Raw genomic sequence first — 18,161 nt, 5'->3', positions numbered from 1 at the left:
TCCACTGCACCCAGGAGGAGCATGAAAAAGTGTTCCAAGAACAATTCTGTGTTTTGAAGAAACTGAGGTTATAAGACTCTTGTCTTGTTTCCTTAGAGTATTCTCTCAAGCTCTCAGAAGTCTCCTCCTACGACTCCATTCTTGGACCATTTCATGACAAACCTCCAATAATATTAAAGCTAAAAAAAATTACTAAATGCTACTTTAAGTTATCAGAAGCCCACCAAGAGAGAAACACTGGGTCTGGACCCCAGGGAGGAGAGGATTTTGATGAGTCCCAGTTGGGTTAGAAGTGGGTTCCCAGTCTCACTGGGCTGTGGAGATGGAGTTTGGGGGTTCCAAAATGTCTCAGAGTCCAGTGAGAGAATGAGGAACCACAGGGAAGTAACTCTGTCTCTGCAGCTGCGTGCTGCAAAGCCGTATGTTCTCAGAGAGAAAGAAACTAAAATGAGGGAGCTTCTGAGAGACCGGCAAGCTAAGCAGAGCCTCTGCTAACCATCTGATGTCAGGAGACAGACGGCATTCTGTGAAGATGCTCATTCAGCTGGGCCCAGGGGACCTGACAGACTATGCCATTCAGACACCTCTAGGAAGGACACACCAGAAGGACAGCATCGTCCTTACAGGCAGAAAATCCCTGTAGAGTCTAGACCACAGTGCCTGCCTTGGGCTCCATTCAGACCTTTGTGGTGATATATTGTGTACCCTAATAAATTTGCCTGAAAATCAGAGAACAGAAGAAGCCACTAGATTAAACACAGAAGCCAGGCAGTGGTGGCCCATACCTTTAATCCTAGCACTGGGGAGACAGAAATCTGTCTGGATCTCTGTGAGTTCAAAGCCACCCTGGACTACATAAGATTGACTTAGTCTAGAAGAGAAACAGAGCCAAGCAGTGGTGGCACATACCTTTAATCCCAGTACATGAGAGTCACATGCCTTTAATCCCAGCACTGGGGAAGTTGAATCAGGAAATGATATGAGTGGGCGGAGAAAGGTATATAAGGCGTGAGGAGACAGGAACTAAAGTCTTCTTGGCTGAGGAAGCTCATTCAGCTAGAGGCCTATTGGCTGAGGCTTTTCAGGCTGAGGAGTCCTATAGCATGACTCTTAGAGGTCTTGTTAATAAAATCAAGCCTGAGGCCAGTTATTGGGGTGAATGCTGGAAGATCAGAGAAACAGAACAAGCCACAGCTACCTCGCCTCGCCAGTTCCTCAGCTGATCCTGTTTCCTCAGACTGGAAGCTTCTGAGTTCTCATCCAGAATGAATCTCAGCTGAACTGCTGCTCAAAGCCTAAAAGCTTAACCAGCCAAATGCTTCTAGTTTCTGGTCTTCACGCCTAATATATCGTTCTGCCTTCTGCCATCACTCCCTGGGATTAAAGGCTCACTTTCTGGGATTAAAGACGTGTGTCACATGTCTAGCTGTTTCCAATATGGCCTTGAACTCACAGAGATCCAGAATGATTTCTGCCTCTGGAATGCTAGGATTAAAGGTGTGTGCTACCACTGCCTATTCTCTGTGTTTAATATTGTGGCTGTTCTGTTCTCTGACCCCAGATAAGTTTGTTAGAGTGCACAATATTTTGGGGAACACAATACCACCACAGAGTCCTAGAAGTAAGATGTGGCTTGTTCCTTTTTATCTCTGGTCTTTCAGTATTTACCTCAATATCTGGCACCAGGATTTTTTTTATTAAAAGACCATTTGGGTTTCTTTTCTTTTCTTTTTTTTTTTTATTAAAAGACCATTTAGGAATTCATGTTACAGACCTTTTTGTGAAAGCTACTACAATTTTTCACACACAAAAAAAACTTAGGTATTTAACCAAAATTCCCAGGTCTAAGAAGGAATGAAAGTACATGGAAAGAACACAGGAGCAGAATCACAGATGTCTAGACTCTAGAGTCACAGATGTCTAGACTCTAGAGTCACAGATGTCTAGACTCTAGAGTTGCAGGCTTCTAAGGCAAGTGCTTTAGAATAGAAGATAGACATGCATCAGACCATTCCTATCTATGTTGTGAAAAGCTGAAAAAATACAGTCCTGAAAGGAAGACTCTGGGGATACTCTGATCTAATGGCCTAGGATGGCATTCCTAGCCTTTGATATTGTTAATGGCTCTGTTATCTGCAAAGTTTACACTCAGGAACCAAGGCTGGAGCCACCAAAACCCAAACCAACCAAACAAAAAACTCTCATATGTTAAGTAAGTTTATGATTTGTGTTGGGCTGGCTTCATAGACATCCTTAGCTGTGTGGTTTGACATTCCCAGTAGACAACAGAGACACCAGGGGGCTGTGATGGAAATCTGAGGGAGACTGAGAAGGGTGAACTCGATAAATTGTGTATAAATTCTACCCAGATCCTTGACTGATGACTAACCAAACTTGTAGAGGACCCCAGTGAGTGGCCCCTAAGCCCTGCTGGAAACCAAAAGAGAGAGAGAGAAGGCCTTCAGTTTCTGTCTACTGCATGGGTGACAGTTTGAAGAGTCAGGCAAGTTATCTGCCCACAGGAATGAAAACCAGTCTTCAGGGGACTGTCACAGAATCAAGGGCTCCACATTTGTATACTACAACATTTTTTAAAATGCCCAATAGGGAGCTGTAGATATGGCTCTGTGCTTAAGAGAATGTAGTGCTCTTGCAGAGGACTCAAGGTCAGTTCCCAGCAGCCGCATTGGGCCCCTCACAGTGGCTTGTAACATTGGCCCCTAGTTACATGGATAAGCAGGTAAATGACTGAATCTGACCTGAGATAAGCTTTGTGCTTGTCAAAGGTCATAGACAGATCTCTCTCTCTCTTTCTCTCTCTCTCTCTCTCTCTCTCTCTCTCTCTCTCTCTCTCTCTGTGTGTGTGTGTGTGTATGTGTGTGTGTGTGTGTGTATGTTCCCATGTCAAAGGTATATATTCTAATATATACATATATACTTACGTTAAAGGCATATGTATATGTATATATTAGGGAAATGCATACATACACAAACATATATACCTGAGTATATTACCAGAACCATCTTAAAACAATGTCTCAGTTCCATGTAGCTTTACTGGTATATTCTAAGGAAGGAGAAGCATCAGGCTTCCACTCATTCTTTCTGAATACCAACAGGGCATTACCCCATCGTTTCATAAAGAATCTGCTATCCAGGTCTAACATACAGTGTAAGACAAGTAAATTAGAGAACAACATAGATTAACATCAGATACAGAAATTCTTAAGAAGATGTTAGCAAATCAAACCCAGGAAGATTGAGAAGTGACAATGTGCCATGACCCAGTGGGATTCTTCCCAGAGCTGTAGCGTTGGCTTGACGTCTGCAAATGAATCTCTGCAATCCACCACATTAATAGAATAAGATTTAAAGTGATATAATTATCTTGATTCATGTAGAAAATTGATACAATTCTACATTCAATTATGATTATAAAAGATGTAAGCAAATTAGGAATAAAAAGGAACTTCCCTCAAGCTGATAACGAGCATATTTTAAAACTCGACTGCAGACATAATTAATGATGAAAGAGCTAATGCTGTTCTGACTGGATCAGCAAGTAAGGAGGGGCATGTGTCTTTCTGCACCACTTGGATTCAGCAGTATGTCAGAGGGCCCAGCCAGGCACAGTAAGCCATAAGAAGGGATAGAAGGTGTGGATATTGGAAAGATAGTATTGCCTTTGTTCAGTGATAACATGATTCTTTATGTAGGAAACCCACAAGACACACCAAAAAAACAAACAAACAAACAAACAAAAAAACCAAAATAGTAGCTAGATCTAACAGGTCTAGCAAGAGCTCAGGAAGAAGGATGAGTGTATAAAATGAACGGCAGCCAAGTGCTGCTCAAGGCCAGCAAGGGCTTGTCTGGAGACAAAATAGAAATTGTATTCCTGTTTACGACTGTGGACAGTTAGACGCTGAAGGGACTGGAGAGATGGCTTAGCAGTTAAACGCCTGTACTACTCTTGTAGAAGACCAAAGTTTCCTTCCCAGAACCACACTAGACAGCTCCCAGCTGCCTGTGACTCCAGCTCCAAGGGATCCAATGCCATCTTCTGGCCTCCTCTGGCACCAACACACACACACACACACACACACACACAATCTTTAAAAATTTAATTAAAAATAGCAGGCAGTAGTGGCACATGCCTTTAATCCCAGCACTCAGGAGACAGAGGCAGACAGATCTCTGTGAGTTCAAGGCCAGCCTGGTCTACAGAGCAAGTTTCATGACAGCCAAGGCTACACAGAGAAACTCTGTCTCAAAAACAAAACAAAACAAACAAAAACAAAAACAAAAAACAAAGAACAGTACCATGTATCATTTACAGTAGTAACACTTTAAATAATCTTGCACTGAAGCCTAGAATGTGCCTCAGTTGGTAGCATACTTATCTAGCATGTAGGAAGCCCTGGGTTCCGTCCTCAGCACTTCGTAAACCAGGCGTCGGGGCACACACCTGTAATCCCAGCACTTGGGAGGTGTAGATGGATCAGAAGTTCAGGATCCTCAGCTACTTAGTGGAGGATACCCTGGGGTACATGAAACCATGTCTTGGAAAAACTGAAACAGTCTCTACAGTGAGAACTATGGATTGTTTCTGAGAGCAGCTGAGGGCCTGAGCAGATGGAGAGGTGCTCTGTGGTTTCAGGTTAGAGGCGCAGGCCAAGATGCTTTCTTTCTCTCTCTCTGTCACTCTGTTGACTTGGTGCAGCCCCAGAGGGTTTTTTGTAGTAGAAGGGGTCTTAGAAATTAACAAGTTGAATCTTACAGTAATCTCCATTGGAAATGTAAAGTATGTAAAATACCCTAAATCTTGAAAGCAGAGCTATTCAAGAGGCATCATAAAGCAAGACACCATAGTGCATATATTTGAGAGAACAAGAGCATTGATTTTATGGTGTGAAACTTTTACAGCTGTTAGAGTGCTGGCCTGGGTGGGAGCCCCTGGGCTGTCAGTCAGGATGACTGGCAGAATAACAGAGTTCATCTTTCCCTCCAGTCGACACCACAGTACTTAATCTGCCTGCTCCATTTCTTACCCCGTTCTTAGTTATAATCTATATTTTATTTCTTTAAAAATTCATTTGGACCTTAATTTCTCTTTCTAATTTTGTTAATAGAAGGGAGAAAAGGGTAGGTAGGTAGATGATAGATGGAGAGATAGATAATATATTTATGTGACATTGATAGATTTTACACTTATTGCAAATTGTTAAAACTTCTGTTACTAAGCACCAGATTAGGTTAGTGTTGGTTACTACTTTCAAGTTATTGCATATGCGCATCTGTTTACTTGTTTATTGTGTTTGTGTGTAGGTGGTCGTGTGCCACGGCTCAAGTATAGAGGACAGACTGTAGGAGTTAGTTCTTTCTCTTCTTGCTCTCTGTGGGTCCCAGGGATGGGACTCAGCTCATCAGGCTTGGCAGCAAGTGCCTTACCCGCTGAGCGATCTCAACAGCCAGGGAACCCCAATAGAAGAGACACTGTGAATCTGATAGAGCGTGATGGTGGCGTTTCCAGTGCTGGAGAGAGACTGGGGAATAAATCAAACAGCTAGACCTCACCATGAAGCCCAATGAGGGCTCGTGATTGGCTGAACAGCATTCCTGTGACAGTGCAGGCCCTAGAGTCAGAGAGTCTGGGTTTATGATCCCAGCTCCTGTGCCACTCAGAGCATGGCAACTGGCTGAGGCGCCTGGCCTGTGCAAGTGTTAGTGCCTGGTCCGTGAGACAGATGAGGATGGCTCTGCCACATGGAGTTCACAGAAGCAAAGCCCTCTGAGTGGGACCTGGTACTCAGCACAAGCAATCACTGCTGTGTTACTCAAATGCACCAGTGTTTAGAACTTCACACCTACAGCCCACTCCCAACCCTTGGGATCTCTCTGTCGGCATCCTTCTCATTCCTTCTCAGGAACACCCGTCTTAGTTAGGGTTCCTGTTGCTGTGATGAAACACCAGGACCAAAAGCAAGTTGGGGAGGAAAGGGTTTATTTCAGCCTGTACTTCCAGGTAACACTCCATCACTGTGGGAAGTCAGAGCAGGAACTCAAACAGGGCAGGAACTGGAGGCAGGAGCTGATGCAGAGGCCATGGAGGAGAGCTGCTTACTGGCTTGCTCAGCCTGCTTTCTTATAGAACCTCGGACCACCAGCCCAGGGATGGTTCTACCCACAAAGGACTGGTCCCCTCCCCTAGAATCACTAATTAAGAAAATGTCTTACGGCCAGAATTTATGGAGGCATTTTCTTGAGGGTCCCTCCCTTCAGCTGACTCTAGCTTGTGTCTGTTGACATAAAACTAGCCAGGACAACACCTTCCTCGCAGAAAAGGCATTCCCACTGTGGGGTAGTTCAGAGATGTGTCTGAGTGCAGAGGTCCTGGAGAGCTCCAGCTCATTCCTCGAAAAACAGCCACTCAACTGTGGGTTGATCACCATTTTCTTATAAAGAACAAACAGCCTTCCAAGCCCCGAGCAGCCCGGCTTCTGCCTCTGGCCAGCCCATGTCCTCTTATCAGATAAGTCTTGTTTCATTCTCTGACACAATTCCCTCTCACTGGCATTCCCCTGCCCCACCCCTGCACCTTTCCCGTCCACCCTTCCAAGAGTATCTCAAACACGTGACCTTGGGGTGTAGATGCTCCCACTCGTTATCTTCCCTCCCCTTCCACAACACCTTCTGTTGTTCTTGCTAAACGATAGCCACAGATCAATTCAATGGTTGGGTCATTCCTCCCCACCTATTGTGGGGACCCTTCCTGCCCTGTTTGTGATCGTCTCCCCAGCACCAGGCACAGTGCCCTGCACGTTGTAGTTGTTAGTGTTTCATAAGTGAACTAAAGCCAGTTTAGAACTGGTGCAGGTCCATGAGAAATATAGAAGGGGATGGAGGAGAGAGGCTGTTTCACAGGGCTGCTTGCTGTCTTGAAGCAGCAAGCCTCTGTGTGCCCCACATCCGAAGTCGCAGCCTCAGTTGCTTCTTGCTGGGGGGGCGGGGGGCGGTGGCATCTGTGGTGGTGATTAGCAGTGACTGACAGCTTGACAGGATCTAGGATCACCCAGGAGACAAAGCTCTGGGCACATCTGTGAGGGAGTCTCTAGATGTGGGTGAGGTGAGAAGACCCACCCTCACCGTGGGCAGCACCTTTTCATGGGCTCGGATCCTGGATGGATACAAAGTAGAAAGCGAGCCAAGCACCAGCATGCCTCACTCTGCGTCCTCTGCGTCCTGACTAGGGATGCGAGCGGCTGCCTCACATCCTGCCACCATGACCTCCCCACCACAGTGTGCCACTGAACTGTGAGCAGAGATGAGCCCTTCTCTTGGGTTGTCACAGCACCAGAAAAGGGACTGAAGACCCGTGCGGAGCCTGGAGGGTCTGCAGTGAAGAGGCATGAAGAGTGCCTCCTGGGAGAAGATGCTGAGGAGACGCTGGTCCTGCGGGAGCAGACACCGTGCCCTCTGCTTCACAGAGCTCCGTCCTCTAGGAACTGAAGCCTGGGTGCAGGACCAGAAGGATGGAGAGGTAACTCTCACAGGCTCAGGATGAGGCCAGCAGGAGATAGCCTCTGGCCACGGCCTGTGTCGGGAAGAGTATGCCTGGCGTGCAGCCTGCCTGGTTGCCTTACGGACAGATTTCAGGAGCTTTAGTACCCCAGTGGCAGTCAGGGACAGCAACCGCAACCCAGGCCACGCCGTGCTGGAGACCACAGTGGTTAACATCCGGTCCTTCAGCAAAGGAGTGCAGTCAGAAGGTGAGGCCAAAGTCACAGTGGCACGGTGCGGGGATGGCAGGTGGTGGGAGTCTGATGAGAATGGAGACAGAGTTGATACTGGGGGGAGCACAGAAGGCCGCTGGTACCGTAGCCTCGACAGGGCTCCTGTGGATGCCTGAGAGTAATGGGAGGGCTGGATGTGAGTGAGTAAAGCAATTTGGAAACCAAGACAAGAGCAGGGCAGTTCCGAGCACCCACTTGTTCCAGGTGGCCAGAGGTCACACAGTGGTTGAGGAATTCAGGAAAGGAGCCTGAGGTGGACATCTTGTCTCCACAGACTGACGCTAGGGATGATGGAGAATGCGGAAGCGCTTATCTTAAGAAGTGTTTATAGAAAGGTCCTGGTCTGACATCATGAACTCTCTGGAGTAATAAGCTGAGCAAATGCAAAAGCACTAGCACATGTGTGCCTCAGTGACCTCGAATGTGGTGGAGGTGCCACCTGCATGCTCCAACACCCCCCTGAATGCCAGCTCCTTCTGACCTTTGACACTGAAGAATGACCCTGGGGCAGCCCATGGACACACCCCAGCTTGATTTTGTTATCAGCTCAGACTGCTGTTCTCCGTCATTACTGTTTCCTCACCACACTGAACAGACAGGGAACTGTGGGTGCCAGGGCTGCACCCAGCAGGCAGTGGTCACGCTGCTCCCAGGTCACGGCTGCCTGCTGTGTAGTAGTCTTTTCAGAGATGAACAGCCTGCTTGCCACTCCGATGGAGAACAGCAGAGGTGTGTGCTTTGGCCTCAGCCTGTTCCTGGTTTTGGTCCACAACTGTTCTGTGCCATTCGTTTCTGGTTCATCTCAGCTGGTGAAATAACCAAACGGGCACTGCAGACTGTGAACTGAAAGCCAGTGGTTCCCAACCTGTGGGTCTCGACCCCTCTGGGGGTCGATATCAGATAGCCTGCATATCAGATATTTACATTACGATTCATAACAGCAGCAAAATTACTGTTAGGAAGTAGCAACAAAATAATTTTATGGTTGGGAGTCACCACAAGAGGAACTGTACTAAAGGGTTGCAGCATTAGGAAGATTGAAAACCGCTGGAAAAGCCTTCAGAGTCAAAAAAAAAAAAATTGCAATTTTCCCTTAAAAAAAAAAAAAAAAACTAGGAAATGTGGGGCTAGGGAGACGGTTCTGTGAGTAATAGCAACTGCTTGCTGCAAAAGCTTAAGGACCTGAGTTCAAATCCCCGCAGCTGTGAAAAGCCAGGTGTGGCCACATTGATCTGTAATCGCAGCACTAGGAGGCAGAGACAGGAGGATCTCTGGGGCTCCCTGACCAGCCAGCCTGGACTGATCGGTGAGCTCCAGGTTCAGTGAGAGATCCTGTCTCAGGAAATAAGACAGCGACTGAGAAGGATACATGTACACACACACACACACACACACACACACAAATGCATGAGCCACACGCACAAGCATGTAGTTCAGTGCATTTTATATCTTCCCAGAGTTGTGCAGCTGCCCACGTTCCATAATACTTTCATGGCCTCAGAGAGCCCTATGCTCATGAACAGGCTCTCTCCAGCCTCCCCATAGCTGCTGGCCACCACCATGCCTCTCTAAGCCTGTGTTCTGCCTTTTCTGAACATTTCATAGACACGCCATCATTCCCACATGAGGGCCCATGTCAGCGTCTTTCTCTGCATATTTTCAGAGTTATGACATGCGTCAGTCCATGACTCTCTCTTCATGACCAAATGGTTTTCCATTGTGCAAATGCAGGCTACTGAGCCATTAATAACCAGGGGACATTTTAGTTGTTTCTGCTTTTAGCATTATAAATAAGCCCTTTACAGCCATTTATATAAAATGTTACATCTCTTAGCTGGGGGCAGGAGAGGGGATGAGAGTACTTTAGTTTGTGTGTATCGTTTATTTGGAAGTCATTGTATGTCATCCGGGAGCACTGAAAGAGATGAGTTAGGGAATGAAAAAGAGAAATCTGTTTAGCCATCCGGGGGCCTGCTGCTCCAGAGAAAACACATGTACACTAATGGAAGATTTTAATATCCCTGGAAATGGACTTTTTTCATCTTTGCAACATAGTCCTAAATGCTCTTTAAGTGGAAAGCTATTGTATCTTAATTAGCAGGTCTCCTGCTTTTGCAGTATAAACGTGAAAGATAGCACATCGGCGTTGGGAATGAATCTGTCAGTGCTCTTTGAGCAGCTGACAACTGGTCCATCCGTGTGCACCGCACCAAGAGCTTTAAATCCGGCCGCTTCCTGTATCTTCCTGCACAAAGAGGATGGGTGCCAGCAGGATGCCCACCCCGCTCCTGTGGGGAGCCAGAGCAGGGGAGAGGGGCAGTGGAGGAGGGGCAGTGGAGGAGGGGCAGTGGAGGAGGGGCAGTGGAGGAGGGGCAGTGGAGGAGTGCCCCTGGAGCAGATTGAAGGGTGCAGCACAGCTGCAGAGTGTTTGGAAACAAAAGGAAATTGGTGCGCGGCAATTAGCGCTGAGTGGCTTTTCGCAGGCGCTGAGCCTGCAGATCAGAGCTGGAGCCCACGCGACACTGTCACTCAGCACTGGTGGCACAAAGCCAGAGGACGGTGGCCAGAGTAGGACTCGCTGGTTCCTACCTTAGAATGCCTGTAACCTGGGAAAGAAGTCAGCCCTTCTGGACCCGGGCTTGCCTCCCTGGGAAAGAAGTCAGCTCTTGTGGACCCGGGCTTGCCTCGTTCACCAGGTCCAGGGAAGGCCCGAGAAGCACACTCCTAACCAGTGTTGCTGTAACGAACACAAAGTTAAATGTCGGGAGTTTTAGTGGCCTGCGTATGTGTGCGCATACCTGTGCCCTTGTGGGGATGGCTCCGCATCAGTGTTTGAGTCCTGTAACCGGTTTTCCTCTTGGCTCTTTAGGGGTTTCCTCTGTGAGTCTTCTTTCTAAACAACAAGCTCAAATTCTCCCGTTTCCTTGTTCCCATATCCACTCAGTCCCCTTCCCACCCCATCCCCGTCAGTTCGCGCTTCCCAAACATTCTTGGATGTGTTGTGTGGCCCTCCACTGGAGCCTGGTTGACTTATGGGGGGGGAGACTCTTAAAGAAAACTGACCCCCCCCCCTCAGCAGCTAAGAATTGCCATCAGCTCTTGGCTATGGGTGGGACCTCATGCCAGCTCCCCTCTCTACACTGGGATTTGGTCTGACTCAGGCTGGCACAGGTCTCGTCCATGCCTTTCTGTGCGTTCACTGTGCGTTCAGATTTGCAGAGCTGCCGGATGTGTCCAGAAGACAGTCTTTCCCTGTCAGCCACCACCTCTGGCCTTCCACTCTTTCTGCCAAATACTGTTTCTGAAATAATTCCTTAGAACTCTAGTAAATACATTTTGGGCCCCAGAATCTCCAGATTTCATCAAGAACATATTTCCTGCCATCGGAGACATGGCCTCTTTGACAGGGAGTCCTCCATTTCCTTGGGAATGCACAGCTCATGTGGAACACCATTAATAAGTAAGTTACTGATTGGTCACTGTTGTGCTGACCACAAAACCTGCCAGAGCCGTCTTAGGGGAGAAGGGGTTTATTCTGGCTCGTGGTTTCCAAGGATTCAGCCGTGGGGAGTGGGAAGCATGGCAGGGAAGCTCAGCAGAGAGTAGAGACCTGTGGAGGAGGTTCATATCATGGCCAGGAAACAGTGAAACAGGAAGTAGGCAGGGATAATGCCCTCAGGACCCCATCCTAGTGGTCTACCTCTGCCAGTGAGGCCCCGCCTCTAAAAGGTTCCCCACCTTCTAAAACAGTACCACTACCTGGGGAGTAAACATGAGCCTGGGGGAGCCTTTCAGCTCCAGACCATAATAGCCTGTTTCATGGACTAGGCTAGAGCCTGCTTTCCTATAACTTCCACAGAGGGCCCACAGTTCTACTTCATGCACAGTAAGAGAAATGGGATCTGCAAATACTGAAATATCGTTTCTTTCTTCACTATCTCTTTTGGATACAGATTAGCATATCTGTCAACTACTCCTGGGGATGCCATGTCCCCTCACCATCCTGATTATTTTTTTTCTAAATTTTATACCCATAATTTAACATAATTCTGTAATGGAGTGAAGCACGTCCCAGCACAGTGGAGTGGTGAGGACATCAGTGTACTGGTTAAGCTCAGTCTGGGACATCAGAGGTCCTTGAATTTGAGTCCCACCCAACCCTCTTTTTAACTTGGTGATCTGGGAAAGATTTCTAGCCATTGAATTTCTTTGCATCATGTTTAAAATGAGGTTATAAAACATTCCACATCAAGTGATGTTATTAGTCAGTGTTCTGTTATTATAACACAATACTGAAGGCTAGATACTTTGTCAATAAAAAGAGGTTTACTTAGCTCAAAGTTTTGAGTTTCTAAGAGCATCTGCTCAGCTCTGGTGAGTGACAGCATCATGTGGGAGAGAAAGATCACATAATAAGAAGCCAGAGAAGGATTTGAGGGTCAGGAGTGAACTTTATAATATGTTACTTTCACAGGAACTAACCTAAGTTCTATAAGAAATTCAACAGTCCTTTCCAAGGGCAGTATCCCCAATGACCTGATTACCTCCTACTAGATCCAACCCCTTTAAAGGTCCACCACCTCTTGGCAGCATTAGGAAGCATACTTCCAACACATGAATGTGTGGGGACAAACCACATGGAAACCAAGGCATATGCTGGACAGCGGTGGCACATGCCTTTAATCCCAGCACTTGGGAGGCAGAGCCAGGTGGATCTCTGTGAGTTCAAAGCCAGCCTGGTCTACAGAGTGAGATCCAGGACAGGCACCAAAACTACACGGAGAAACCCTATCTCAATCAATCAATCAATGGGTTGTAAAATCCCAGCACCCAGGGCACAGAGGTAGGTAGATATCTGTGAGTTTGAGGCCAGTCTGATGTACATAGTGAGTTCCAGGACAGCCATGGATACATAGAGACACCCTATCTTAAAACAAACAAACAACACCACTACCATCATCATCATCATCATCATCATCATCATCACCATCATCATCATCTAAAAGAATAAAATAAAAATGAGTTCTATCCTTGGACTTCACCTTGAGGTGATCAGTTACCTTGAATAGCCACCCACCCCTCTAACTCCCAGGAGGAGGGTCTGGAAATGTGGAGAGAGAAGTTGGTGGGTCTCAAGAGGTAGTCAGAGTGTGTGGACTGTAATCAGAACAACTGTAGGGGGGATGGAGCAGAGCAAGCCAAATACCCGCACCCTTCCCCTGTCACGGCAGCAAACGGGAGACTCTGCTGAAGCTAACCTGCCTTAGAAGGAAGAACCGCTTCGCTGGCATCTGTGGTTCCAGTCAAACAAGCTGCCCAGGCGACTGTTCACTGGGCCTCAAAGTTGGCACCTCACGCTCATTTTCAAGGTTCCCACCAGCTTTCACCCTCTGTTCTTAGTCACAAGCAGACAGAATAGGAGGCTCCTGGAAGGGCCTCTCATGTGGAACAGAGTGAGAACACAGTGGAGGAAATTCCACTGAGAAGGGAAAAGAAAATACTTTTAAAAAGTGTCTTTAAGCTCTCCAAAAGATAAGAAAACATGATGTGTCTATAAAACAAAAACAAGAACAACAAAAACCTCTTCAAAATTAAAAACAGCCAGCAGAAACAAGAAGTTCAGAATTTCTTGTTTGGAAGCTAAAGACCTCCAAGAAGTAGGGCAAAGAGTCAAGGTTAGAGAGAGAAAGAGGAAGAAAAAATAGGAAGGGGACTGACAAGGTGGCTCAGTGGGTAGACACTTTCTGAGAAAAACCTGACAAGAGGTCAATTCTATGAACCCACATAAAAGTAGAAGGAGAGAACTGATTCCATCAAGTTCTCTGACCTCCACACATGTGCTGAGGTGTGCTCACCCACACTAATAATAATACTTGAAAAACAGGCTGGAGAGATGGCCCAGTGTCGTGCTGCTCAAGTATGAGGAGCAGAGTCGGACGCCCAGAACAGGGATGTGGTGGCGCGCATCTGTGATCCTGGTGTGTCTGTATTGAGATGGGAGATGTCGGACAACCCTGGCAAGCTCCCAGAGCAGCTAGGCTGAACACAGTGGTCAGCAAGAGGCCTTGTGTCACAGTGGAAAGACAGGACCCACAACCAAGAGTGTCCTCTGATCTCCACGTGACTGTTGGGGGCACACGTGCACCTCCACCTCCACACACGAGTGTGTGCACACACACTGCACACATTAGAAAGCTGGGGATGGGAAGGTAGTCCAGCCACTCTCGTGTGCAGACCAGGAGTTCATGGAGAGAGAGCAGGGACACCAAGGGCCGTAAGCTCACTGATGGAAGCCTTGAGAAAACATTTGAAGCTGAAGGAAATGAGTTGCCTGATTAAAACGCGCTTTCGCTTGACCTCAGTCAATGAAAATTGCCCCACTTCAGCGAACAGCAGCAAGGATTCCAGAGCACTGGGATGAAGAGGAAATTTGCTAATAGCTCTGAGGTGCAGCAGGCTCTGTGCCATGAGTGAGAATTGGAACGTCGGGGCTGGAGAGGTGACTCATCGGTTAAGAGCACTGGCTGCTCTTCCAGAGGACCTGGGTTCAATTCCCAGCACTCACATGGTGCCTCACAACCTCACAACCATCCATAACTCCAGTTCCAAGGGATGGATGTTCTCTCCTGGCTTCCACAGACACCAGGTATTCACCTGGTACACAGATATGCATACAGGCAAAACACCCATACACATAAAATGAAAATAAATACATTTTTTAAAGGAGAATGACTATGACTTAGCACTCATAATACTGGAAATAGGAAGAGAGTGGAAGATGGCCTTCAAGAGTCAATGGTCAAGCAAGTACCATGCTGTCATGGAGACCTATGTCTGGATTCGCAGAACTCACATAGGCCATGCATGAAAGTGAGCATTTGTAATCCTTGTCATGCTCCTAGGTAGAGATGAAGGGCAGAGACAGGAGAATGCCCAGAATCTCTCAGGCCAACTAGCCTGGTGTACACAGCTATGAACATGAGACCCTGCCACAAACAAGGTGGAAAGGTGAGAACCAATACCCCACGCTGTCCTCTGACTTCCAACTGTGGCATGATGCTTTTACGTGTGTGTGTGTGTGTGTGTGTGTGTGTGTGTGTGTGTGAAGATATTTTTTAAAGTCCAAAGGAAAAGACTTTCTGCCTAGAATTCTTCATGAAAACTATCACAAAGCCTGAAGGTAGCAAGAACATTTTCAGACATGTGTATTCCAATGCCTTCACCCCTTGGGACTCCGTGTCATTGGCCTGCTGGTGACTGCACGATCCACAAATGACAGCAAAACAAGAAAGGGGGACATGGAGGCTAGAGAGCAGAGAGCCTGCCCAGGGGTGAAGGATGCAGGAGATGAACATGTGAACACAAGGGGTCAGGGCTGCAGCGAGCCTTTCATCGTCCACATGCCCACGAGCACGGCGCCACCCTCCCGGCCCCAGGACAGAGCGCCTGGATTAGCCTGACCCAGATTCTCCCCGTGAGCTTGGCTGGCCTTGACCATGCGCAGCTGAGTCCCTGCGTTCCTTTCATCCCTGTTGGCACACCAGCTGAGAATACTCTTGGCATCCAGAAACAAGTTTTGTGACTGGAACTTTCCCTGAGAACTGGAGATAGGCCTTGAAGAGCTTAGAGGCAAAAAATAGAGAGTGGCCACCTGCCCTGGCCATTTTTGTGAGTTCCAGTTTAGTTCAGAAGGGACATGAATATGTAGTCAAATCTACCAACAAAGCAAAGTCCCCAAGTGCTGAGTGGCAGGCTTCGGCTCCCCTGCTGTGCGCCTGGCTGAGTAAATCTTTAAAGTAAAAGTTCAGAGCGGATCACAGACACCTGAGGACTAGATTTCACCAGTTTGTGCCGTATATCCCAAAATAAATCCAAGTTGGTATTCCAAGAGGATTAAAAAAAAAAAAAGTCCTGTGTCCAAAAATGTTTGGGAAACATTCGGATAAGATGTTTAGGGCTGGAGGTCTAGCCCAGTGGGCAGAGGGCTTGCCTAGCATGCATGAAGCTCTTGGTTTGATTCACAGCACCCCATAAACCTAGTGTCATGACACACCTGTAATCCCAGCACTGGGGAAACGGGCAAGAGGAACAGGAGTTCAAGGTCATCCTCCGCTCCATAATGAGTTTGAGGCCAACCTGTAAACGAAAGTACTGTAGATTTCTCATCATTTCAAATATGATGGTACACATAGTCAATGTCCTACTGGGAGGTACAGTGTGCAGTGGCCTGTCTCACTTGACCACAAAGCCCTGTTTTTACAAAACACCTGCGTGTATGTATGCATGTACACCTGCGTGCATGTATGTGCACCACATGTATGCCTGGTGCCCATAGAGGACAAAAGAGGGTATCAGATGCCCCGGAACCAAAGTTACTGATGGCTGTGAGCCGCCATGTGGGTGCTGGGTACCAAACCCAGGTCCTTGGCAAGAGCAGCCGCTGCGCTTCAGCCCTGAGCCACCTCTCCAGCCGCAGCAGCTGCTATCTACTGTTTTATTTTATTTTTTATTCATCTATTTATTCTACATCCCAGCCACAGCCTCCACCCCATCCTCCCGTCCCAGTCCCTCTCCCTCATTCTCCCCCCCCCCAAACCCCTCCTCTTCCATCTCCATCCAGGAGAGATATCTGCTATCTTAAGGAACACAGTCGTGACAGTTTGGGAAGCTAGAGTAAAGTAGACAGGAGAAGACATTTCATAAGATTTTGCCCAAAAGGAAATGAAATTGTCCTCAAGTCTTTAATTTTATGAAATGGGTTTCAAGTGCTTTTTTTATGCTTCTTACAGATCCTTGGTAAGAAAAGTGGGTACGTGTGTGCTACAGTGCTCTGGATCTAAGCTGGGCTGGACTTGGTCTTAATTGTATTTGACCACAGAGAGGAAAAGATTCATGATCCTGGAGTCACTGGAGTTTATTTTGCTATAATAATATCTGTATGGGGAAAAAGGTGGAAAACTTAAGTTAGGACTTTCTCAGCCTTCCTACTTTAAATGCCTACATAAAACGCTGGCAGGCAGGAAGATGTAATACCTTCCTCTCATGGACGAGGCCTACAGTAGTGTAAAAATATGCTGGGCAGGATTTGGAAGTCATGACGAATATTGATCATTCTATTTTAGGTTCATCCATGGCATTATTGGTATATAATACATCTGTAGACTTGTCTGTTTGCTGCTTTGGGTTTTTCAGGTTTGTGAATTTTTAACTTAAAATTCAGAGTGGTTTATGTGGAGACCTTCCAGATAGGTGTTTATGTGACACGATTATTCTAGCTATTACTCTTGTTCATGTGTCTCATCCTTCTCTTTCAGTCTCCACCGCCTCTGAGGTCGCATCCTCTTTTTCTACTTTGTCTGCGTCGTCTCCTGACTTGGCCTGTCCGGAGAAGTCAGCCCATCACTCGCCCCTGGTTCTCGCCAGCCCTTCCTTCTGGACTCAGCCCCATCCACAGTCCCCTTCTGCCCCCTTCGCATACAAAGATGAGGCAGCCAGGGTTCACCACCCCTTTGCCCCCAGGGACCCAGCATCTTCAGATGACGAGGAATACCCCGGTCTTCCAGATAACTCCTATTCAGCTGCTGAGAAGCCAGATCACATTCCCAGAAGTAACCAGGTAGCATTTTCCACCCCAACTAGAGCCTACTTACCCTCGGTGTCCCAGGCTATTTTTCAGACAAGCGGAGGCCTGTCCAGGGAGTCCGAGTCAGCTTCTATCCACACTCTCCTGGGCGAGGTAAGGGGTGCTGTGCTTCGCCTCCATGAGGACCTGAGCCTAGTGATCCAGGAACTTGGTGTCATCAACAGCCATCTAGGCAACCTGAGTGTCAGCAGCCAGGCAGCCAGCAACACTTCACAAGACCCCCAGTCTTCCAGGGGGAGCTCAGATCCATAGTAGCCTAGCCGTTTTGCTGGAACGCAATGGTTCCATTGTGCAAAGACCTGGAGGTGTAGCACGTCAGAGGTCTCCATTGCTGTGGGGGACAGAAAGGCAATGACTTAATTTTTCATTTTCAAGTTTATTAGCACATCTTTCAAACCGACAAAGTCATTTGGGTCCTGTATATATATATATATATATATATATATATATATATATATATATATATATATTTTTTTTTTTTCAAGAGAAAGAAGTCACTTTTGATCATTTCAGGTTTAGATGTTAGTTCCTTTGAAACTGAAGAGTATGTCTTTCATTCTTCACATTTCAGTGCCTTATCCCTAGTGGGGTAAGCCTCAGTGAAAGCTGTGGGAGGCTTCCAGTGCAGATAGCTGTTGGAGGGTGGGTGGGTGAGCAAGGGAGTTGGGAGAAGCCCTGGTGCCCCGCCCCAGTGCCGACTCGGGGCTGCTAATGAGCTTCTGCCT

General features: G+C 47.3%; 1 protein-coding gene across 1 annotated transcript in view; it reads left to right on the top strand.

The window, feature by feature from the left end:
• The window catches only part of Enthd1 (ENTH domain containing 1), a 116,857-nt gene extending 99,010 nt beyond the window's left edge, over window positions 1–17,847 (top strand). The window contains exon 7 of the mRNA XM_037197683.1: window positions 17,108–17,847. Coding sequence (XP_037053578.1) covers window positions 17,108–17,688 — 581 coding nt within the window. The 3' untranslated portion in view covers window positions 17,689–17,847. The remainder of the gene's footprint in view (window positions 1–17,107) is intronic.
• Window positions 17,848–18,161: the final 314 nt, after the last annotated feature.

The sequence above is a fragment of the Peromyscus leucopus genome, chromosome 20 (genome assembly GCF_004664715.2).
Source record: "Peromyscus leucopus breed LL Stock chromosome 20, UCI_PerLeu_2.1, whole genome shotgun sequence".
Lineage (NCBI taxonomy): Eukaryota > Metazoa > Chordata > Mammalia > Rodentia > Cricetidae > Peromyscus > Peromyscus leucopus.
The sequence above is the reverse complement of the archived record's forward strand: the minus strand, read 5'-3'. Positions and strand labels throughout refer to the sequence as shown.